This window comes from Rhinatrema bivittatum, chromosome 9 (genome assembly GCF_901001135.1).
Source record: "Rhinatrema bivittatum chromosome 9, aRhiBiv1.1, whole genome shotgun sequence".
In the NCBI taxonomy this organism is placed as follows: Eukaryota; Metazoa; Chordata; class Amphibia; order Gymnophiona; family Rhinatrematidae; genus Rhinatrema; species Rhinatrema bivittatum.
Window position 1 is genome coordinate 192,981,436 of NC_042623.1, and position 25,575 is coordinate 193,007,010.

The following is a 25,575-nucleotide window of genomic DNA, read 5'->3' on the forward strand; positions in this document are numbered from 1 at the left end:
ATGCACTTACCCCAGCCATTGCGTACACATACACTGCATATATTGTCCCGGCTACAGAAAGAACGGCAAGAAACATGAAGAACCTAAAGGCATCCCTGTGTAGCTTGAAATTCATGGGCTTTGGGTAGAGAATGGACTTCACCAGATCACCTTTAGCTGTGTTGAAACCTCAAATTTTAAAAAAAAGAAGCATTAATGGTAAAAATAAAAATAAAATGCTGATCTCTTGTGATCAGCAGTTTTTAACTATATCACAGAGTCTCTAGAAGACTTCTAATGAGGTCCCCAAATTGAAACGAATGTTTAATGGCTGGAAAAGCTCATTGTAGAGTACAATGTGTGCTTGAGTGCCTGCAATCTGTGAGTAATGGAGGAGGTACCTGTGTTCAATTATAACTTTTAGGTACTTGGCACTAGATTTCCAATCATACTATAAAACACAAGACCAAGGCGGACCTGTATAAAATTATAATAGGACCTTGTTATGTAGAATTTAAATTCACAAAATGCAAGTAAACCTTGCCATAGAAATAGAGGTTCAAGATGATCAGAAACCAAGAATGCAAACATAAAACAATGTAGAAATTCAACATATGATGTCGCACCTTCATAATCCATCAAACACAGGGGGAGAAAGCCATATAATACTGGGAGAAAATAAGCCACACACTAACTAGAAAATGTAGGCTTTCTTCAGCTTGGATATTAACAAGATGGATCATCCTTCTGCCACTGGAGAACTAGTAAGCTTTTTAGCTTATAGTAAATATCTCAACTATTTAGGACAAAGAAAACATATTTTATACCACAATATTTTACCATGCATTTACAGGGCTGACGTAAGAAAAAAGAGACCTCATCAGCATGAGCCTCCTAAAGCATTGCCAGAAACAACTTTCCTGTGTAAGGAAAATAAAGGAGCATAACCAGACTTAGGCTCCGTTCAAACACAAAGGGTCTGAGAGCACTGTGTAACCCGCAGTTGGACACGGGTTGTCTATGCGCAACCTAATCCCCTTTATGCAATAAGGGGATTAGCGCCTCCACAACACGCGTCCAACGCGCAGCTTGAAAAAGTAAATCATTTGGGGGGAAAAAAGAGTGTCAATGAGAAGAACCAGATCAATGGGTTGAGAAACAAAAGAAAGGAACGCCAGCTCTAAAACGGAGCCAAATATGAAGTTGTAATGCTCTAGAGCAATTAAACTCATAAAAATGCTATTAACTCAGCTGATAATTAAAATGAGCAAAATCATTCAGGTTTTTGGTTTTTGATTATTTCCTGAAGCCAGAGTAGTACTGAAAGATTTGGAAATCTCCTCTGACTAATATACCCCACCACTATGAGAAGCTCCTCAGTGCTGATCTTCGTCAGAATGCCATGTGGGCATCACATCGGTGCATGGAAAGTATGAACAATTTAGCAAACAACCAAGTCAGTGGTTTCAGGAACATAAATCGGGAATAATGGGAGCGAGAGCATAATAATAAGAACATAGCTGCACATTTTGGATTTTCAAAGAAGTGTCGAAATAGAAGGAAAAATAAAACCTAGGGCATGAAAAATAGATGGATCTAAGAACAGAGGCAGCAGCAATACCAATAAGTTCATACGAGAGACAAGGTGATATCTGAAAGGACCTGGGTAGAGCTGGCTGCTTTGAAGTCCCTTTTTCCTGGGTTCAGAAATCCAGGTAATGCATAATTTCATTCTTCTAGAAGAATGAAATGCCCGTTACATCATTACTGCCCAACCTGTTTGCATCACAACGGCTTTCACTGGGCCTTGAGCGGATGGCTTGGTCTGGATGACCTCGGTTCCACAGAACAGGATGTGTCTCCTGGAATCCTCCACACTGTGCTTCTTCCAGGGCATGGAGCTATCTTCACGGGGCAATGGGGTCTTCGTCACAGGAATGCTCTCACCTGAAGAAGATCATTATTTACTAGGAGAATCAAGAGATTCAGAAGATCTACTAACTATTTACATGAGATTGTCTATTTCTGTTTCTGTGAAACATATGCAATTCGTGTGTTATTGTATTTGTTATTTTTATGTTTTTATTATGTATGTTAATGTCGTAAATCGCCTAGGCCTCCCTGTGGTAGGCGATCAATAAATTTTAATAAATGAAAATGAAATGAAAAAAAAGGAGGCTTGCAATTTCATCAGTCCAATTAACCTCTCTAAAGAGTGGTTTAAATACACTTTCTCGTATTTGGTTTCATTTCATTTAAATCAGATACATAAAGCAAATTAAACAAGCACAGAGCGATACACAACCCAGGATATAATAGAAATCACTATGATGGGCTTTTAAATTCTTATTTCATTGTGTATCTTAGAATATAATAGATCAATTTAAACATGCAATTTTTATAGCATGTATAAGTCATATCTTGGCTTTCACCATCCTCACGCTGAAAGTCATTTACTGTTTTCTTTTTTTTTTCTACATTTTAAATGTTGTGCTCTCTTAGCTTACTCTTTATTTCTTCACGCCTGTCACATAAGTGGAGCTGGGACCCTGCTTGCTGATTTGCTGCTTCCGGAATCTCTGCAGCCCTTCTCAACAGGACTGCCTCAGCCTGTCACCTCCTCATAGGACTGCCCTGTGCCCCGATCACATGACTAAGAGCCAATGAAGCGCAGAAGAGGGTTTGACCAATAAGAAAGCTGAGAGAACAAAGATTTGTAAATCTGTCCAGGTATTTGAGGTGCAGTTGGAGAGCTAAAGTATTTGAGGGACAGCAGAAGTGCTGCTTCTGACTGTTCCTTAGGCCTTCCGCCACCTCCCGTGATTTACACGATACGTATCCCAGTTTAGAGTGGGCTGTAGGAGATTAATGGATGGTTTATCCCTTTTGAGTAGAGACTAAGTGTAAAGCTCTTGTAGTTGCAGTGTCAGTTCTTTGATGAACCCAGGCTGCAGGGGAAGGAGGTCTATTTCTGGCACTTGCATGCTCAGTGAGCTATCAGACTATACTCCAGTGACATCACCAGATTATTCATCTTCACCAGAAGTAAGGCTATGGATTACAGTTAAACCCAAGTTCGTTTTGGTTTCTAATTTAACCCTTGAATCCCTAGTCCCACCACTGCACCCCAGGGGCAGAAGGGAGAATCCCTTTGAGCAAAGGAAAGTAGTCACTTCATCCCCATTATCTAATTAAAAATTAGAGAACAGTGCAGGAAAAATCTATGTTATTGCTTTCTTTTTGAATTTTCTTTTTTCATGGATTAGACTCCCTGTATTAACCTAAATGCCTTCCTTACCTTTTATGGTGTTATCACTATATTACTTTGAATATATAAGTAAAAAATTGAGCTGATTGAATTTCTTTTGTTGTGAAAAATAAGATAGTTTTGTTCAGTATGATATGTCTTAGAATGGAACCCAGCATCTCAACATTCAAGAAAAGACTCAAGACGTGGCTGTTCACGCAGGCCTTTGCTAACTCCAACATTACTTAACTCCCTTCAATCAACATACTTCGCTAGTAATAGCATTAATAGCCACCCCTTATAATGTTATTATATATATTTATAATTATCTGATCTTCATTTTCCTTCTTACTCCAAGTTATGATTCCCTGTTACATGATTCCCTGTTACATGATTCCCTGTTACATGTAACTGCTTTTCTGCACTATTGTTCAAATTGTAAAGTTTATTTTAATTGCACCCCTGTTTCTTGTGAACCAGCATGATGGGACTATCGTCTTGAATGTTGGTATATAAAAAAACTTAAATAAATAAATAAATAAATAAATACATGTCAGCTAAATTTTTTTTTTTTTTTGTGATTATGATATGTTTTTGTGATCTCACTTATATTATTATGATGGTGTATATTGAAAATGATAAATATAAAATATACCGGCCTGTGCGCATAAAACCTGAGTTACGCAGGTAAATCCTGCTTCATTTTTACTCGGAATATTTACGTGTGTATATTTTTAAAATAGGTAGGGAAAAGTACCCGCATTTAATGCATTGAAAAGAGAAAGGAGAATAGCACTTAAGGTAAAGCAAGTACTAGCAATTGAACAACAAACACATAACCAAAATCAATATGTGTGTAATTTTAATCAGATCAAGTTTCATTCTTTTAAACCTCAGCAAAAGGGTGAAAGTACAATGATAAAGGTAATCTAGTAACCTAAACTGTTACAATGTGAATTGGAAATGACTCATTACACTTACCAATTAATTTCATTTACTAACTATGTTACCGACCCTTAAATGGCATCTATGTAACCTAAGATACGTTAGCTTTATTTTTATGTGCCTTATTGTAAACCGTTGTGACGGTTCCCACCAAACGACGATATAGAAAAATGTTAATTAAATAAATAAATTGTATCTATTTGCTTCTCTCCTCCTAGTCTAATACAGGGAATATTTTATTAGAGATCTAACAAGCAAATAAAAGCCCACCATAGGTAAAAATATCAACACAGAAACACCTATGTGTATATCTGTCAAAATCCTACTCAACTAGAGCACAAAAAAATGTGTAATTAAAGAGACCGTTATAAATTGTTGATCGCCAATCATAGTGCTTGAATCATTGAGAAACCTGCTCTTACAACTCCCTTTATAATCATAGGTCTCATTCCATCTGAAGATATACCCAAAATCTTTTAAAGTGTTGTTCTTCAACCTCCAGACAGTTAGCAGCATCTCTTTCCTGGAACTTCTTTATTCATTTCTGAGCATTCTCCTTTCCACGTCTGGTCCTATCAAGATCCATGGCCCCCCTGATTCTTCGTCACATTCTGTCTACCACATCTTCAATATTTCAAGACATCTCTCCTCCCCCTTCCTGTTTAGCCAATAGAAATTCAAATTCTAAGAATGTTCATTTGTGTTAAATGTCGAAAATGGTATGAACGAGGAGGGCCGGTACCACCATTTCTACAGAGACAGTGACAGGGCAGGAGTGAATGGACATTGCTCTTGCTTTTTATGACCACTGACACCGGACCCTCAATAGAAGTGGCAAGTGGGAGCTGGGGAGGCCTTCTGCTCTCAGCCACAAGTGGAAAGAAAGGGATGGGGGTAGGAGGGCCCCAGCCGGGCCCTGGAGAGCCTAGAGCTATTTTGTGGCAGGATGGTCAGAGCGGCTGAGGTGTTCCTGGCTGGGCCCAGCCCAGGCCCCAAGGCTTCTGTTGGAGCAGGAGGTGGGTTGGAACCCTCTCAGAGGCAAGTTTTGAATATATATTTCTAATAGGGGATTTTTTTTGTTTTTGTTTTTAATGTTTTCTTTCTTTTGGCAAATGAAACCCTCCTGAAACAAAAAAAAAAATACAAAACCTAAACTGAAATGAAAATCTTCGGCATGCCCATCCCTATCAGATTCCATAATGCAGAAGGAATGTCATGGCTACAAACCCAAAAAATGAGAAGATCCTGGGGTCCAAATAAACAATGCATCCTCAAAAATTTAAATTTCTCTTCAAAACATTTTTCTACTACCTCTGAGAAGCATAGTCCAGCCTCCTCCCCTCTAAACCAGAGCAGTGTCCTCCCTTCTATAGACTAGACCTATTTATGACTTCGTTGTACTCGGTTCTGTATATTAACTTGTTTCTGAACTGATGCCAATAATATGAGAAATGTTTAGAAAACAGTGGCTTTAAATACATGTTAAAGGATGTTCTAGTTTCTAAAATAATCGAAGATTCAACAGATTAAAGTGTTATGTAAAATATTTGATGTATTACATAACAACTCCTAAACAAGATAGTAGAGAAGAGAAGGATATCACTCAACTTAAGTCTTACCCATGTCCTGCATATAACTTAACTATCAGATCTGCTGTTGGATTCGTTTGCGTTGGCAACAGCAAAGGATCAATTATTGAACCATTAATTATCGCATGTAGAAGCTCCCCAATGTGACCAATGAAATTACAAAGAAAAATTTGGCTTTGTACCTGTCAGCATGCCTTCGTTCACTACACAGCTTCCTTGGATTAATATGGCATCGCATGGTAAATAAAGCCTCCGCCCCATTAAAACTAGGACGTCTCCTGGGACCAAATAACGGGACTCCGTCTCCTCAAAGTCTGGAGAACAATCAAGAATGTAAATAATATCTGATGGCAAGGAAACAGAATCGCTAAGAGCTAAGAACATGTTTTCCTGAAAGCTGCTAATTTGAGCTATTTGATATCGCTCTTTGTAAGACCTGTTTATTAGCCCTGCACCTGTACGGTCTTTAGTGAACTAAAGAACAATAAGGTGCTATACTGTAAACAAACAATATATTTAAATCTCTTATTACAGAGCTATTTGAACCATTCCAGCTTTCCTTTGAGCAAGAATCCCTTAACTACCCCCATCATTAATAAAAAAAAAAATTAATAAAACATGCATTATCAAAAAGGGGCATGTTTATGGGGGAGAGAGAGAGAACCTATCTATAAGGTCCTCATAGTAGTTAAGTATTTATTTCTCTATTGGATGGCCACATGACAGGTCGAGGTGAGGTGTTAATGGTGGTTTAGGGTTCAGTTTCGCATGTAGAGCGAGACGTACGAACAGCACAGTACACCTTGGTGAAGATTTGACATCATTTGGAGTGAGGAAAGTCTCACAAAGATGAAATTTCTACTATGTTCTCTCACCCTAGCTTGATGGTAACCTGTTATAGAGTACATCAAGCTAGGGTGAGAGGACATAGTAGAAATTTCGTCTTTGAGACTTTCCTCACTCCAAATGACGTCAAATCTTCTCCAAGGTGTACTGTGCTTGTTTGTATGTCCTGACTCTACATGCAAAACTGACCCCTAAATCCTAAACTACCACTTACCCCTCACCTTGACCTATCCTGTGGCCCTCCTATGAGATATAAATAGGGGCACACAGTGAGACTCTCCCCTCTTTCTCTTTCTCTTCCCCCCACCCCCAAGCCCAGAAATGGCCAAAATGCCATTCCAAAAATTTAGCACAAAATGCATTTTGGCCATTTCAGACATATCACACATCTTAATTTATTTATTTATTTAATGCCAAGGAAAAAGCTGTAGTTATTTCCAGCGTTAAAACCATGCAATAGCATGCATTATGTTATCGCACGCTGTGATTTGGCCCCCTAATATAACTAAAACCCACCCGAACTCCTCCCCAATCCCCCCACCTCAAAAAATATGTATTCACACCATGCACTACTCTACTTTTCGCAGGCATTAACTCGTGCGATAACACATTATTTTATTTATTTATTTATTTATTTATTTATTTAACAGTTTTTTATACCGACCTTCATAGTAAATAACCACATTGGATCGGTTTACATTTAACAAGGGTATAACTGGAGAGACAATTCAAGTAAACGATGGATAACAATAGGTAGGAATAAGTCAAAGTTACAATCAACAGGGAAAGAGAACTTGGAAGCTTGCAACAAGCTGGAAAGAAGATAAAGGCAGGAATAAATATAAGGTGTTACCATAGAGCGTACGGGTTAAAAGCCTAAGAGGTGCTTTAACCTGGAAGTATCAGGGTCCATTGTTGGTGAGTATAAATGCCAGATCGGGAAGCGTGAAAGGACAATTAGTGATTGTCTGGTGGATCGGCGAAGGCTTGGTGAAAGAGCCAGGTTTTAAGTCTTTTTCTGAAAGTTAAAAGGCAAGGCTCCAATCTGAGATTTGATGGGATGCTATTCCAGACAGATGGGCCTGCTATCGAAAAAGCTCTGTCTTTGGTCGTAGAGAGGCGTGATGCTTTTGTGGGGGGAAATTTCAGAGTGCCTTTGTGAATATCTCTAGTTGGTCTGTTAGAGGAGTGGAGTTTGAATGGGATTTCCAGGTCGAGTTGAAGTTGATGATGGATGGTTTTGTGAATTAAGGTGATTGATTTGTATAGAATTCTGAAATTCACTGGTAACCAATGTAGGTTCCTGAGGATGGGTGAGATGTGTTCGCCGCGGTTGGTACTGGTCAGCAATCTCGCTGCCGCATTTTGTATCATCTGCAGTGGTTTGGTAGTGGATTTGGGGAGGCCTAGGAAAAGGGCACTGCAGTAGTCTATTTTGGTGAACAGTAGCGCTTGGAGGACTGTCCTGAAGTCATGGAAGAATAAGAGTGGTTTAAGTCGTTTTAGAACCTGTAGTCTGTAGAAGCAGTCTTTGGAGGTTGTATTGACCATTTTCTTTAGGTTTAGTCGATTGTCTAGTATTACCCCAAGGTCTCTAACCTGCTTACAGGTAATGTGAGAATTGTGTGGTGATGGTGGGGAGATATTGTATTCATTTGAGGAGATGTGGAGAAGCTCTGTCTTAGAGGCGTTGAGTACCAAATTTAAGCTGTTGAGTAGATTAATGATGGATAGAAGGCAGTTATTCCAATGGGTGAGCGCTTTTGAGATTGATTCTGTTATGGGGATTAGAATCTGCACGTCGTCTGCGTACAGATAATGAATTAGGTTGAGATCTGTTAACAGTTGGCAGAGGGGGAGGAGGTATATGTTAAAGAGGGTTGGGGATAAGGAGGATCCTTGTGGTACACCGAGAGTTGATTTTGTTAGGGGTGACTCTTTATTGTTGATTCTGACTTTAAAAGTCCTATTGCTGAGGAAGGACTTGAACCAGTTGTGGGCGGATCCGGAGATGCCGATATCTGTTAGGCGATCCAGCAGGATGGTATGGTTGACAGTGTCAAATGCCGCCGAGATGTCTAACAGGACTAATAAAAAGGAGTGACCTTTGTCTAACCCCATAATAATATGGTCTGTAAGTGAAATGAGGAGGGTTTCTGTGTTGCGTGATTTGCGGAAACCATATTGCGAAGGGTATAGGATCTTGTGGTCTTCGAGATATTCAGAAAGTTGGGTGTTTACCAGCTTCTCCGTTAGTTTAGCAATGAATGGGAGGTTAGAGATGGGTCTGAAATTAGCTAGTACATTAGGGTCTAAGTTGTGTTTCTTGAGGAGGGGCTTGAGTGAGGCGGTTTTTAGACTGTCTGGGTAGCTTCCTTGAGTTACAAGGCTGTTTATGATACTGGTCAGAGGTCCTGAGATCGTGTTTGGAATGAGAAGCAGGAGTCTCGATGGGATATTATCAGCCGGATGGCTAGATGGTTTCTGTCTTTTTAGAAGGGATTCAATCTCTTTAGTGGAGATTGATTCGAAACTGTCAAATTTGGGTCTAGTAAGAGAATTGGGATTCTCGCTTGACTTGAGAGGTGTTGTATTTGGAGGAAGGAGGGCAAGGGTATTTAAAATCTTCTGTTGAAAGAATGAAGCGAGCTCATTAGCCTTGGAAAGAGCTTGTTCGTCTGGAATAGGTGAGGGGGTAGATTTAGTGATTTGTGTTACGTAAGCGAATAGGGCCTGGGCATCATACTGGAAATGGTGTATTTTGTTTGCATAGAATTCCTTTTTTTTCTGTAGAATGGCGGTCCTGTAGTGATGTAAGAATCCCTTGTAAGTTGAAAGGGTAGATGTGTTAGGGGTTTTACGCCATCTATTTTCTTTATGGCGTAGGTCCTGTTTCATCTGTTTAAGTTCAGTGCTGAACCAGGGTTGATTTCCCTTTTTTGTTGGGTTGATTGATTTGGAGACTATTGGGCACCATTTGTTTGCGACTGCTTCTGTAATCTTTTGCCAGGAGGATAGGGCTGAGTCAGGGTTAGCTAGGTCCAAGTTAGAGAGTTCTTTGGAGAGCTGATCGCTGAGTATATCAGATGGACATGCTTTCCTGAATTGAATGGTAGAAAGGTGTGGAGAGGTGTGTGTCTGTTTGAGTGTGGAGAAAGAAGATTCTATCAGAAAAATGCCATATTGCATTTTGATAAATGATCCTAATCATTTGTTAGCCAGAAAGAACTCTATATGGTAAAAAGCAAAAAAAAAAAAGGTATCAAGGAGAAAAGGGACCACAGTTGTCTGAACTCACAAAATCAGCATTCCCATAAACTATTTTTCAATATGCCCGAAAAATAAGGAGGAACAGATGCCTGTGATCAATAGGGCTTGGCTCATCCTACTACTTAGGATCAATCATCAGTCATAGAAGCCTCCTTAATTATTTTGTAAACCCTTTTAGTGCAATTCTATATAAAATCCCATTAGTGTATGGGTCCCACAAATCTATCAAAAATTTAGGCTGCCATCCATTTTCCTGATTTAGGCCTCTAGGTTATGTTCCTAGTCCTGAAAATTAGCGATAAGCACTTAACTTTTTTTTTCCTGCCCTAAATCTACCCCTCTAGCAATCCATTTTTTTAGGATTCTAAATTTATAAAACTAGCAAAACTAGAATCCTAAATTTAGGGAATTAGCCCTAATAAGTTTCCAAAAGTGCTGATTTAAGAGCCTAACTCCGAAAGTTAGGAGCCTACACCCTTTGAAAATCAGCCTCAAGTTGATTTAAAACCTTAATTATGAAGGTTTTAATAGATTCCTCAGCTGCCAAAGCAAATTATGATTTCCAATGTTGCTTTTCCTATGTACGTCTTAAGCTAGAACTACACTATGAATGCTAGCATGGCTGGAGTTTTTACAATGTTGTTAATTCCTCTTCTTTCACTGCTTTTGTTTCTTGCATTGTTTTGGAAGTTAAAACTCGGAATGACTCACCTCCGTTCCTTCCGCACACAGTAACGAGGATGTTATTATGGGCGTCAACTAGCTTGTGAAGTTTTATAGATTGCTGTGAATTGGGAGGTGAAAAAAAAAAGGTGCGTGTTACCGATATGATGTGTCTATACTAATGTCAGTATAGAAAAGCTGTCAATACATTACAATTAAAACAACTTGCAAATGCATCCTTCAACTTTAATATAATAAGGAGATGTACTTAACCAAACACAGATATTTTGTTTTAAATTACTGATAAGAGTTATATAATACTGGGTGCCATGAATCTAACAACACTGCCTTTATCTGCTGCAACTTCACATTATTATAATGACTGGTTATGAAAACAATAATTAATTCCCTGTGCAATGCAGCATTACAGCGACTGCTAATGGAGAGCCTGATGTATTATGATGCTACATCAGCATGGACAATGATAATAACATCCTATAGAGGGGCTAGAGGTAGAACTGAGGCCTGCAGAATGTTACTATAATAAAAACACGCTCAGTCTCTTGTTACTTAATATTTTCCCACTCCTTCCTTTAAGGCTATGTTCTTCTGCCTCTGCCCTCTGCCTGCAAACCCATGAACCAAAGCGGAGGCGAGAGCAGATGTAATGGAAGTAGCAGGGTGGATGGGGGTAAGATTGGCAATAATGATGTGGTGGATTACATTTATAGTGCCGTACAGGCTACCTGGGTCTCATCAGTCATAAGGTTCCTGCACTACGCCCGAGAACAACGAGGAAATAGAGAAAGTTGCACGGGGATGAGGCGGTACATACACAAGGCGGTGAAACCTTTAAAGCTGCAAGCTGTCCGGATGACCCAGGTCCCGATGATGTCTCTGACCACTTAAAGGAAGATCTGAGAGGGAACGCGCGGTTCCCGGCGCACGCACACGGACGCACCAATTTTACAACATGCGCGTGTCGGCACACGCCTGTTCTAAAATACATTTCCCGTGCGTACACGCGCGCCGGATTTCAGTGTCTACGCGCACATTTACGGGCAGGTGGCCTCTGCGCAAGGGGGGGGGGGATTTTAAAAAGCTAAGATGCGAGTAGGGCTTCCCCGGTTCCCAATACCCCTACCCAAACTTCCTACCTTTTCTCCTCTCCTACCTTTCCCCTCTCCTCCCCGCCCCCTAACCCCTTCCTAGCTATAAGAATTTTTTTTGGTTTTTACCTTGCTGCTCCTTTGGAGCAGCAGTAGACTCCGCGCTCTGGACGGCTGCCGGTGCGTGCTTCCTCGGGATAGTATCCCGCCCCCCTCCCCTCCCCAGCCTTCTCCTTTCTAGAGGCCTGGCACTTTGGCGAGTACTGGGGTTCACGCACGTGGCCGGGCTCCTTCGAAAATGCGCGCAGCACGCACAGGGCCTGGCCCCGCGCACAACCCCTCCCGGAGTTTGCGCACACGTTTTAGATCGGGCCATTCGTTTTCTATTAACCTTTTTTTTTTTTGTAGGGGGGATTAGGATTTGCACTGTAAGACCATCCACAATATTTCCACAGCAAGAGGGGGGAGGTGCTAGTCGAGCCTGCGGCTCTAAATCCTAGCCATAGATAATATTCCCAGGCTTACATTGCGAGTGGCCTCGAATGAGCTTTTAATTGGACTTTGAGCGAAATGCTGGTCCCTGCCATAACCCTGGATCCTTCGTCACAGAAAGGCCCCGTCTTGTGCACTGGAACCCTGCCCAGCTGGGGGAGGGAGGACCCCCGATAACCGGAAGAGAGTGGGCCTTTTCTCCCCGCGCCGCACGTTTGTCAGGGGCTCACCTTTCTGAGTTCAAGGAGAGTGAGTGCAATGGAAATGAAAGACATGAACATGATGACGAGAGAATATTCAAGGTAATTCTCAGAGATCCAGAGGCTGACGGTGAAGAACTGGAACAGGTAGAATAGATTTAGAACCTGCGTGGGTAAGGAAACAGCACAGAATTAGAATTAAGCAGTGATGCCGTCCCGGGGCTTCTCTACAGCCATAACATAACAGGAGAGCACAGGTAGCGTTTCGGTGCGCACCGCCCCGTGCGTTCTAGTTATACGACAAACCTAAATTATATCCACGGTAGCGTGCTGCTCTGCCGAGCCAGTTTCTGTTCTATGAATGCACAAATCCCTGAACACGTGCACAGGACTGTTTTCAAAACCATTTGAGTTGGGGGGGGTGAGGGGGAAAAATTGACCTTCCTCAATGCTTCCACATTTAGAAGAGGTGATCCCCGGAGTGCGTTCAGGTCGAGAGGAAGGAAATAACGGGTGCAGCTTGTTTTTTCAATTCTATGAGCACTATTTTCCCTTAAGAAAAATACTCGGCCAAAAAGAAGGTAATCACTTGTGCAAAGTCTGTGGCTAAAAAGTACCTGCGGACTCTGAAAATTGTCCCATTAAAGCTTTTTTGTTAAGATTATGAATAACTTAAATTGAATTGCTTGGCAGTTTCCTCCTGCTTTTATTTGGGCTGCCAGCTCAGTCGGCTCTCTTAGAATACAATGGCATGAGCATTTATTACAGTTACTTTGGATTTCCCCCCCCCCCCCCCCCATTTTATTCCCCCCTCCCTCCCTTTCACATAGCTCAGTGATAGCCAATAACCCTGAGCCCCAGACTGTGGCTCTTTATGAAACTTGGTACGCTTGTAGCCCAAGTCTAGCCACTAGGTGTCACCAATGTGCAATGGCCAGGATTCCCTCCCTGCTTGGGAGCTGTGAATGCTGTCTCTATAGTGCCCCAAGCACTATAGAGACAGAAGCCGGGTTTGGGCATTGAGTCCACATCTCCCACATGAGCCTGTCCAGTCCTACCATTAAGCCATAGGCCGATGGGTTGGGATATTTGATTTTCATAATAAAATGACAAATCCGAGAAGAAAAAAAAAAAAGCTAGCATTTTCGGAAAGTAGATGAGGTCGCGTGACTTGACTAGGCATAGTCCCACTTCAACAAACTTACCTGATGTGGCATTTCAGACATCTAGAATGAAAAATTAACATTATGGAAAATAAAATTATATAACATGTCACTCACTTCTTTAATAAGTATTTTCCATATGGGGGCAATTTCAACTTCAATGGTGTTGGGCCCACAAATTCTTCTCCTGCATGGTTTTAATTATTTGTGAAAAATAAGAAACAATGTTGCTGGTATGATAAGGACATGAGAAGGGTTAGCAAGCACAGTTCATGAGATGAAGGCAGGTTGAGTCAGACATTTTGTTCTTAAAACCACACCCACCTAACTTATGATTTTATGTACAGATTCTAGAAAAAGTAACAAATGTTATGTGCTCTGTGCCCCATAGAATCAGATTAGGGATATTAATTTGTTCAAAAGAAATGGGGAATCTGAATCAAAACAGCCCGTTTTCATTTTGGTTTGTTTTCCGCAAAACGAATGCATGGGGCCTCTGAAATCCTCCTGAAGTTTAGATTATTTGTTTCAACAAATAGAGCACATTATTGACAAATAGTGGGGGTAATTTTCAAAAGCAGTTACACATTAAATGGCCTTTTAGAAAATCATTATTTACTTTATTTTATTTCTCATTTCTTATATACCACACATCAGATACCAGACCAGAGCGATTCACAATTAAAACACAGATTAATATACAATTAATGTACGGGTGTGCAGGCCAAATATTTTGTCATGTTTCATGTTGTTTGGGGGCAAATTCTGTGTCATTTAGGTTTTCTCCCAATTTTCTTTCATTTTTTTAGGTTTTGGAGACAATGCACTCTATTCAGAATAGTGCACACTATTTAGAAATAATAGACACTATTTCAAAGAGTGTACACTATTTCCAAATAATAAACACTAAAAAACGATAGAAGGAAGAATACAAAATATTGTGGGTTATTTTACTGTTTCATTTTGAAACAATTTCATAAGCCTGCATCCTCTCAAGTTAACCCAGACCCCCTCAAATACCTTGGAGATGCCTACAGTTTTGTTTAGACTTACACCTCCTCATTAGCAGAAGTAAAGTTAAGTGGCACTAGACCTGGGTACGTGCCCTGGTGCATACATACTTATGCACACCCTGGAATGATCACACTCATGCCCCACCCTCACCATGCTCACACTCCACCCCTTTTTTTGTTGGAAGTGAGATATTCATGCTTCTGGACTTGTGGGCATCTTTCAAAATTGGGTGGACCCTCGCATGTCCTACATGCGCACGTATCTCTTAATTTTGGCCCGTGCCCGGCTTTTAAATTCGCCTTAATGCTCCGTGTTCCAACCAGTCAGATTGCTCAGAATCGAGAACATTCTATTTAGGTCGCACCAGGTTATGACGAGTTATTTTTCTATGATGCGAGAAAGGCCAGACACTCATCATGCACATATAAAGAGCTTATACCCCAATGCTTCAAAGCTTGCCTGCAGATTTTCAGTGGGATAACAATTATTGGATGGGATTAACACATTATTTGCAATGACATCTGTTAAATTGCAGGTGCGAAGCCAGGGTGTAAAAGACCCAATCCAAGAATCGTAGCAAAGACTCTCCAAATGGCGGTATACGGCCCCTCCTCGAGCCACCAGTCCAGCTCAGCATTTTTTCGTTTAAAAAGACTTTCAGAATATTAAAATGAGAACAACATTGCTGATATAGAGCGATAATGATATGCAGTTCTTCAGATGCGTTTCATGCCTACCTTGTGTCTTGATCGTCTCTTGTCAGACCCGAGGCAAACTTGGCATGTATTTCTGAGCACGAGAGGCTGTCTTCCAGGACTCTGGAATAACAATAATAGCAAGAGGGATCTGAATTAGCAACAAAAGGAATTTTTAATCAAAAATCTCTTCTGAGAGAAAAAAACCAAAAACACTCCCCCCCCCCCCCCCCCTTGCATCATACTCACCCAGTTTTCTGGAACTTTTTTTCAGACGCAATCCAGACATACTTGATTTTCTGTACCACGATGTATCTAATCTACAGGAAGAAACAGCAACAATGGCAAACCTGGAACAAAAAAATCCCTCCCCACTCCCATTTATCAGCCTCAAATGAGAGAGACAACTCAAGTGAGAGACAACAATTAACATGCAGTGATATTAACAACAGCAAAACTCATGTTACAGAATTTCCACTGTGCAGCTGTGCCAGAATGTCAAAAAGTGGAAATCCAGAACTAAATCCAGTGTCTTAAATCAGGTTTTCCCAACCCTGTCGTGGTGACGCTGGATGAGTCCTCAGGAAGTCCACAGTGGGAACTGAAGCCCCAGGATCTGCAGATTTGTCTCCTGCATATTCATTGTGTATATTCTGAAAACCCAATTGGCGGTGGGCTCACCAGGACAGGTTTCGGAAGCCCTGACCCAAACCTCTATAATTCCATGTGTTGAGGGGGGGGGGGGGGCTAGGCTCTCCAGCAATGGGAGGATCCAAGGAACGTTGCCCACTCAAACAGGTGGGCCCAACCCTTAAAGGGTGGCTCAGTGAGGAAGACATTAAAAGGTGAGTCGCCAGGGGTAGTTCTTTGCAAGTTCCGAGGGGTTGATATCTAAGGGTGCTAGTGGGAATCTTTCTGAAGAAGATTCCGTGTGGATTCTGTGGTGTCCACATCCGAAACGGGTTCCTGGATTCTAGGGGTGAAGGAGGAAGGGAAAGCTTTGCCAAAGAGCTTGGTCGCCCATCAGGTGCCATAGTATGTTTTCATACTAAAAACATGGTTATTGAAACAGGCATTTCCTGACTAGCAAACCCCCCCCCCTCTATAACCATCAATCATCTTCTTCTACCATCGTACACTGTGATCTTTATGTTCTAATAATATATATAATGTATATAATAACTAGCATTCATGATGTTATCCAACATGATATGTTCCAATAGTTACCTATGTTAAGATGTACTATCTTTCTATGCTGCTTTCCCACGTTTCTCTTCGCCCATCTGTTTTATTCCCTTGTTAATTGTATTTTCTACTCATTTTGTTAAATTGTAAACCGATGTGATGTTCACACTAACACCGGTATAAAAAAGGTTTTAAATAAATAAATCAATTTTGGTGTGGGAGAAGAGAAATTTCCTGTAGTCCATCAGTTTCCAGAGGAGAAGATTCCGTTGGGAGAACTATGAGGAATCCCCTAGTCCTACCTCAGAAAAGTGGAGTTTTCTTTATATTGGGGGGGGGGGGGGGGGACGACTGTGTCTGATCTATTTTTGTACCTGCTATAGTTGTAAGAACCACTTAAGCAATTCTCACTATTTTTCTGCCATGCGCACTTTGCACCATTTCTATTCTTGTAATTGCTGATCTGCCTTATTGTTTTTATTATTCAGTAAACCTTTTTTTCATTCAGAGCGCAACAATTGGTGTGAGGACTGTTATTTTTTTTTTTAAAGGTGATGGCTCTTTCGGACCATACAGGTTAAATCTACGGTTCCTGAATGTAATCCACGTTGAAGTGCCGAAAATCGCAATATAAATCAAAATCGAATAAGCCTGTCCCCATCACTAAATCTGTGTCCCTAACGCTGCACACTATGAATCCGTGCTCAGCAGTGCCTGATGAATCCGTGCTCAGTTTAACCTGATGAAAGGAGGGTTTACACATGTCAAAGGAAACAGGCTGAGACAGTCCTGGTATTACTCCCACTGCATCGATGGTTTGAAGCTTCCTAGAAAGTGGAACTAGAAGTCTATAGATGGCATGGAAGTTCAAGGAGCGTCTCAGCCTGTCCCTTAGGACATGGAGCTATCTGGTCCACCCCAGAAAATGTGCACCAGGGCCTGGTTGCTCATGCATGAACAGCATCTTTTTAAGCACCCCACCTAACTTTGCAATCATCCGGAATATCTCTGGTGCTGCTTAGGACCGTCAAAGTTTTTCCTCTTACTGTTGAAGACGATGCCAGGAATGACCCATGCACTGGTGTGCCGTCACCTCATCAGTTCTCTGCCGATCTTGAGATTCCCATCTCAGGGTTCATCACTTCCCCAGCAGACCTAATTTTCATCAGACTAGCTAGTATAGTAATGAGCCCTGTCTGCATGGAACTGCATGTATAGATCACGCTCATATGAAAAATAGTGTTACATAAAACTGTACAAGCAAAAATTGTGAAAATACTGCAGTGCCTTATAACAAACCTGATTTGTCTTTATTGGCCATCATATTCCTTTGGATATGAAGGAAAATCCTAAAATGGGGGGGTGGAGGGAACCACGTAAAATCTGCTAATGTAAGCAATGACTTACTTTTAGATCTGGCTTCATTATAGCTCTATATATAACAGAGTTTTCGTCCGCCATGTTTGATCTATCTGGAATATTTGCTGCAGGTATGTAGACCCATAACACCTTCTTCCTAAAGTACTTCTTGAAGTCGTCCTGGAGAAGATAAAAGATTAATGAAATATTTTTCTCCCACTTTGCTGGGTGCCATTCTGCCACACAATAAAAGGTGAATTTTTTTTTAACCTTGCGCACCTAAAAATTAGCGCTAGCGCGCACATGAAAGCACATACGTGAGGGTATACTAATTTAGAAACTGCAACATACACATGTAAACCAGGATCTGTGAGAGAATTTGCATGTGCAGAAAAGAGGTGGGCCAGGGGTATTGTGGGGAGGAGCCATTGCTACTTTACAAGCTGCCAAGATACCGCACCTAAGCCTTTTACTAGAGTATATTTACTCCTGCTCAATGTCCTTTCTAAGTGATTGTGAACATCTTAAAAGTGAAAAAATGACTGAGTGGGGGAGTCTGGGTGAAAAGGGGGGACTTCAGGCTGAAAAGCCAGGAGGGTCTTCACGAGCTGCAGATGAACTGGGTTAACTGGTAGACTAATTGGTAAAACTGGTAATTTCTTTGCCGTGCACAGTATAAAATCCCCTGACTTATGCGTGTAAAAGCCGACCGAAGAGACGTGAAAGCATTGTTGCGCAGGAGGTGGACCCTTGGGCTGAGGTGGGGTAGACGCTACCCATAGGAGGGATCCTACAGGTCCCCACCGTTGGTAGGCAGAGTGGGCTGACTGACAGAGGCCGGCTGGAGCTTCGGCCAATACCGGCCCTTGTTCCCCGCGGGTTGAGCCTTTGGGTACTGAGATCAGCTGGACTTAGTTGGGCCTCCGTATGTAGTCATCGGAGAAAGGATGGCGCGGTCAGTCCAGAGGCAGCAACAGCTGAACTGGCGAGTCTGTACTGGACGAGGCGGAGTGGGAAATAATAAATCCTTGAAAACAAAGGTGAAGTTTGTTCAGATATTTTTACAACTTCCATCAAATATTTCTTCCACATCTCTTTAGGGATATAAAAGGATCTTTTGGAAAATTAATGAAATGTAGAGTTTCCCCCCTAATTTGATTCTCCATTTGTTCTAGACAGTTTGAAAGAAATTGATTTTCTTTTAACAATGCTTGTTGAAGATCAACCGAACTTTTCAAATCCACAATCCAATGGGAGAACTGTGAGGAGAGGATCACCTTGCTGGTAGCTGAAATGAATCAGTAAGTTTTTGCTTGGGAAGTTTTCTTTTTTTAAAGTATTGGGATGAAGTTAACTATTTGGGAATAGTATTTAGTGTGTTTGTGTGTGTTTGTGCTTTTAATAGTAAGGCAGGGGATAAACAGAAATTAGACTATATTTTTAAATAGTCAGAAAGACAGCTAATAAGCAGTAGTTAGTGTGTTTATTTTTAATAGTCTGTAAGGCAGCTAATAAGCAGAAGTTAGAGTGTTTGTATATTAAAAAAAAAAAGTAGCCAGAAGCTAGAAATAAGCTAGGAGCAGTGTATACCTAAGTAAAAAGGTTGAAAAGTTCAGTTCAGTTCCTCACCTTGGAAAGGTGTTGAGGTAGTGTGATTTGGTTTGATTAGGTACCAACATTTGTTAATCAAGAGAGCAGTGAGTCACTCTGGCTGACTAACTGAAGTTAGACTGTATTTCCCAACCCTCCCACCCACCCCTAGCTCATCCTTTAATTTATAGGCAGGTGCCACTTTCACAAAAAAAAAACCCTTATTGAGAGTTTGATCATTCCCCTGTAGGCCACTACCAGATATATAGTGAATTCACTAATATATTTAAAGGACATTAATTAGACACATACCTACTCCCATAGCAACCTAAAACTTAACTAGGAACTAAACAAAATTGAGATGAAGGCAGCAGTCCAGCAGCAAGAGGGGGACTTCCCAGTCTTTTGCATCAAGTGTCAAGATCTTCTCAACTTGGTTTACTTGAAATACCCTCTGTCCGTCTTGCACATCTTTCCTCTACTAGAGAAACATCATTTTCTGTAGCTGCTCCAGCTCTGTGGAATCTCCTCCCATTTGAGTTGCGCATACAAGATAATTTGAAAAAATTTAGACGTTTATTAAAAGATTTCCTGTTTCAACATGCTTATAGCGTGTTCAAAACAATTAATGAGTTGCGTATAGAAGATAGCCTCTTTCCTTTAATATGCTCATGACTTGTTCCAAATATATAATGATGGATTTACATGAATATTAACAATATCGTTTTCCTCTGGAAAATGTCTTTATTATCTTTTGTTTTGTTTTTCTTGAAGATTAACGGTATGTTTGCTATCTGTAATATACGTTATGAAGTTATATTGTGTATGTTTTTACTGTGAATCGCCTAGACCCATTGTGGGATAGGCAATCAAGAAATTTTAATAAAATGAAATGAAATGAAACATGCATGATTTTTACATGTGCATGCGATGCAAAGAGCTCCTGTCTCTCAGAGAACGAGTTCGATCTCTGGAGGCTAGAGTGGCAGACCTGGAGGAGCTGAGGGAGACAGAGAGGTAAATAGATGAGACCTTCAGGGGCATAGTAGCCAAGTCCCAACTTCAGACTGGCAGGAAGAAGGTCTCATGATCAGAGAGCATCAACCTGGTGCAGCAGGAAAGGACAATGCTCTCCAGGTGGTGCATTGTCCTTTCCCATCAAGGATGTGTCTCTAAGGCCTACTGCCCAGGAGGGAAGGGTTAGGTCAGCCGTCATAGTTGGTGATTCGATTATTAGGAATATAGACAGCTCGGTGGCTGGTGGGCGTGAGGATCGCCTGGTAACATGCCTACCTGGTGCGAAGGTGGTGGACCTCACGCGTCACATAGGATTTTAGACAGTGCTGGGGAGGAGCCGGCTGTCGTGGTACATGTGGGCACCAACGACATAGGAAAATATGTGGGAGGGAGGTTCTGGAAGCCAAATTTAGGCTCTTAGGTAGAAAGCTGAAATCCAGAACCTCAAGGGTAGCATTCTCTGAAATGCTCCCTGTTCCACGCGCAGGTCCCCAGAGGCAGGCAGAGCTCCGGAGTCTCAATGCGTGGATGAGAAGATGGTGAAAGGAAGAGGAATTCAGTTTTGCAAGGAACTGGGAACCTATTGGGGACGGGGGAGTCTCTTCCGAAGGGATGGGCTCCACCTTAACCAGGGTGGAACCAGGCTGCTGGCGCTAACCTTTAAAAAGGAGATAGAGCAGCTTTTAAATTAGAACAAAGGGGAAAGCCGACAGTCGCTCAGCAGCGCATGGTTCGGAGAGAGGTACCTTCAAAGGATACTAATGATGCATTAGAATTAGAGCATCCCAACAGTGAGGTTCCAATAATAAGAAAAGTAGTCCAAGTGCCTGTAACTAAAAACTCACCTGAGCTAAAACATTCTAACTTAACCCTATCAATTAAAAAGCAGAATGAAAATACAAACAAAAAACAAACTTTGAAATGTTTGTAAGCTAATGCCAGAAGTCTAAGAAGTAAGATGGGAGAATTAGAATGTATAGCAGTGAGTGATGACATAGACTTAATTGGCATCTCAGAGTCATGGTGGAAGGAGGACAACCAATGGGACAGTGCTATACCAGGGTACAAATTATATCGCAATGACAGAGAGGAACATCTGGGAGGCGGTGTGGAGCTTTATGTCTGGGATGGCATAGAGTCCAACAGGATAAACATACTGCATGAGACTAAATGCACAATCAAATCTTTATGGGTAGAAATCTTGTGTGTTGGGGGAAGACTATAGTGATGGGGTATACTACTGTCCACCTGGTCAAGATGATGAAACGGACAGTGAAATGCTAAGAGAATTAGGGAAGCTAACTTGGTAGTGTGGTAATAATGGGAAATGTCAATTACCCCAATATTGACTGGGTAAATGTATCATCAGGACATGCAAGAGAGATAAAATTCCTGGATGGAATAAATGACAGCTTTATGGAGCAATTGGTTCATGAACTGACAAGAGGGGGATGCTGGGCTTGATGGACCCTTGGTCTGACCCAGTATGGCAATTTCTTATGTTCTTATGTTCTAATTCTCAGTGGAGCACAGGATTTGGTGAGAGAGGTAACGGTGGTGGGGCCGCTTGGCAATAGTGATCATTGTTGCATGCCCCATCTGCACCCGGCCCACACATGGGCCTGCTCACCTCACTAGCTCCTCTGCAGGTCACGGTTCGGCCTCCCCAGCGGCAGCCGCTAACTCCTCCAGGCCTCAGCGTCCCGTGGTGGCAGTTGCCGGGCCTTCCACCACGTACCAGGCCTCATGCCGAAGTTCGGCAACCTCAGTGGCGTTGGCCATGCCCCTTCGTGCGTACATACGGACCGCCCGGCCTCTTGTAGGGCCAGGCACGGGTCCTAGCTCTGTGGCGTGCCCTGAGTGAACGTACGATATAAGGAAGTTCCTGCCTGCACTTCCTTGTCTTGGCAATTGGGTCGGCACTGTACATGTACTAGTTTGCCTCCACATTCACAGTCTTGTTCCAGCGTCCTCCTGTTCCAGCGTCCTTCTGTTCTAGCATCTGTCTGTCCTGTCTCCCCAGGTAGTACCCTCGGACTGTCTCTCTGGTACTGATCTCGGCCTGCTCCTTGACCATTCTGCTCGCTGCCTGGATCTTGACCTCTGCCTGCCTTGTGACCTCTTCTGATCTCTGGAACCTGACCCTTGCTTCATTGACTACTCCTCGGACTGATCCTCGGAACCTGACCCCATCTGCCATTGACCACGTCTCCTAATTCTGGCTTTATACCTTCTCCACCACTACTTTTGAACATCCTGTTACACATAAAAAATTTCCTTTAAGATTTTCAACTACCTGTCAGTCACGAGGAGTAATCTATGTGATCTTGTGTCCCTGCCCAAAATTGTATGTAGGGAAAACCACGAGACAGATACGTACGCGTATCATTGAACACCGATCCAACATTCGCACCGGCCGTGAAACTGCTCCTGCAGTCTCCCATTGGCAAACAGCTGGACATACTGAGGATGATTTAAGATTTCTTGTGATCGATGTGCTTCATCCGCCAAGTCGGGGTGGTAATTTCTCCGAAATGCTTACCCTAAGAGAACAGAAGTGGATCTTCACACTTAATAGCCTGCATCCAGCAGGATTAAATAATGAGATTGAATGGCAGTACTTTTTATAATCAGTTAAAGGTATCAAGAATTCCTTGATTCCTTTCACTGTTTCCCTCAGTGAATGCAGTGCTGCCCTGTTTTGATTGGCTAAGCTCTTTTGCGTTCTGATTGGTGGTTCAAATCGCGCCAAATTTGCCCTTTTAAACGCAGTGGTTAGTCTGGCCGCCCGCCCTCCTCGCTGCTTTAGCTGTATGAATTCCACAGCTGTCTTGAAGGTATGTGTCTCGGCACCAATAGATACATTTTGTACCCTTAATTTGGTCCTTTCTTATACATTTATGTACTATTGTTCTTCTTCCTTTTTAGCTTTCATTATAATTACAGACTGTCCCTCCCGACGCAGCCTACGGGCGAAACACGGGGTCCGTATCGGGGGACCCTGAAACAGTCATTCAATTGTGCATGTTTTTGAAAATTGGAGTGGCGACTTTGAACATTTAAATAAATAATTTTGATGAAGATAAAAATTGGACCTACATTGTTCTTTGCACTCCTTTGTGGACTGTGTATTTATCCCTTGCCTTGTCATCGCCTATTCTGTACTGGCCTTCCTTGGTTCTCCAGCCCTACAACCTAGTGACCAACCACGCTCCCTTGCTGTTCGTGGGCATACCTCTCTACTACCTCTCCGGGAGACCCTACGAGGCTCACCTAAGTCCAAGCGGGGTCAGACCAAGGGTCCATCAAGCCCAGCATCCTGTTTCCAACAGTAGCCAATCCAGGCCATAAGAACCTGGCAAGTACCCAAAAACTAAGTCTATTCCATGTTACTGTTGCTAGTAATAGTAGTGGCTATTTTCTAAGTCAACTTATTTAATAGCAGGTAATGGACTTCTCCTCCAAGAACTTATTCAATCCTTTTTTAAACACAGCTACACTAACTGCACTAACCACATCCTCTGGCAACAAATTCCAGAGTTTAATTGTGCATTAAATGAAAAAGAACTTTCTCCGATTAGTTTTAAATGTGCTACATACTAACTTCATGGAGTGCCCCTTACTCTTTCTATTATCTGAAAGAGTAAATAACTGATTCACATCTACCTGTTCTAGACCTCTCATGATTTTAAATACCTCTATCATATCCTCCTCAGCCGTCTCTTCTTGGTTTAACAGACAACTCTATGATGTAAACATATTGGGGTAGATTTTATAAATCTACACGCGCGCGTACTTTTGTTCGCACACCAGGCGCGAACAAAAGTACACCGGATTTTATAAGATACTCACGTAACCGCGCGTATCTTATAAAATCCGGGGTCAGCGAGCGCAAGGGGGTGCATATTTGTGCAACTTGCGCGCGCCGAGCCCTGCGCGCGCTGCCCATTCCCTCCACCACCCCCCCCCGCACCTTCCCCTCCCTTCTCCTACCTAACCCACCCCCCCTGGCCCTATCTAAACCTTCCCCCTACCTTTGTTGGGAAAGTTATGCCTGCCAGAGGCAGGCGTAACTCTGCGCGTGCCAGCAGGCTGCTGGCGCTCCATCACCCGACCCGGGGGGCTGGTCCGGAGGCCTCGACCACGCCCCTGGGCCGGTGCCACACCCCCAGCACGCCCCTGGAACGCTCCAAAATTTGCTCGGCCCACCCAACACGCCCCCAACACGCCCCCTTGCAAAGCCACGGGACTTACGCGCGCCACCGAGCCTATGCAAAATAGGCTCGGCATGCAGAGGGGCATTTTAAAAGGGTTACGCGCGTTCCTTATGTGCGTAACCCTTTTAAAATCCGGCCCATTTTTTCTGGAACTACTGCTTTAATATGTAGATAAAGGAATTTCTTGTAAAAGTCAGCCTATGGCAATATTTATTTATTTATTTGAGGTTCTTTATATACCGCCATTCGTTTAGTAACATCATGTCGGTTAACATTCAACAAAATTTTAGCAGCAGCGCTGGAACAGATAGAAATAAGCAGCAGTGCTTTACAATTAGTATTCAACTTAAGAAAGGTCATTAGGAGATTATAACAAAGTTAAGTTAGAGCAGAGGAAGAATTGATACATGGGAATGCAAACAGGGATGGGGAGGAAGAGGAAAAATGAAAACAGTAGAAATAAGATGATTACATTAAAATTAATACATAGGATAAATACATTAAGTACATTAGGTACAATAGATTACTAGGCGTCAACTTTATAAAGATATTAGAAAGGAGTACTTTATGTAATTCAAAAGGATAATGCATATTTACAAATTTACATAAGTTTAGTCTCAGGGAAAAGCATGAGGGGAATAGCAGGATGTGATGTTGGGTACTTTATGTGAAGGCTTTTAAGAATAACCATGTTTTAAGTTTCTGCTTGAATTTTTTTGGGCAAAATGGCGCCGGCCGTACGGCAACACGATTCGACTGCAGGAGGTCGTTCCGGACCCCTGCTGGACTTTTGGCAAGTCTTGTGGGGGTCAGGAGGCCCCCCCAAGCTGGCCAAAAGTCCCTGGGGGTCCAGCGGGGGTCCGGAACGACCTCCTGCAGTCGAATCGTTTTTCCGTATGGAAAAACGATTCGCGGTAGGAGATCGTTCCGGACCCCCGCTGGACTTTTGGCAAGTCTTGTGGGGGTCAGGAGGCCCCCCCAAGCTGGCCAAAAGT

At 42.2% G+C, this 25,575-nt stretch overlaps 1 protein-coding gene across 1 annotated transcript in view; it reads right to left on the reverse strand.

The window, feature by feature from the left end:
• LOC115099327 (probable cation-transporting ATPase 13A4) overlaps positions 1-25,575 on the reverse strand; it is a 104,587-nt gene that overhangs the window by 67,838 nt on the left and 11,174 nt on the right. The window contains exons 3-11 of the mRNA XM_029616912.1: positions 17,805-17,936; positions 15,462-15,532; positions 15,255-15,335; positions 13,621-13,690; positions 12,371-12,505; positions 10,588-10,660; positions 5,943-6,074; positions 1,756-1,926; positions 11-168 (exon numbers count right to left, since the gene is read on the reverse strand). Of these exons, the coding sequence (XP_029472772.1) occupies positions 11-168; positions 1,756-1,926; positions 5,943-6,074; positions 10,588-10,660; positions 12,371-12,505; positions 13,621-13,690; positions 15,255-15,335; positions 15,462-15,532; positions 17,805-17,936 (1,023 nt within the window). The remainder of the gene's footprint in view (positions 1-10; positions 169-1,755; positions 1,927-5,942; positions 6,075-10,587; positions 10,661-12,370; positions 12,506-13,620; positions 13,691-15,254; positions 15,336-15,461; positions 15,533-17,804; positions 17,937-25,575) is intronic.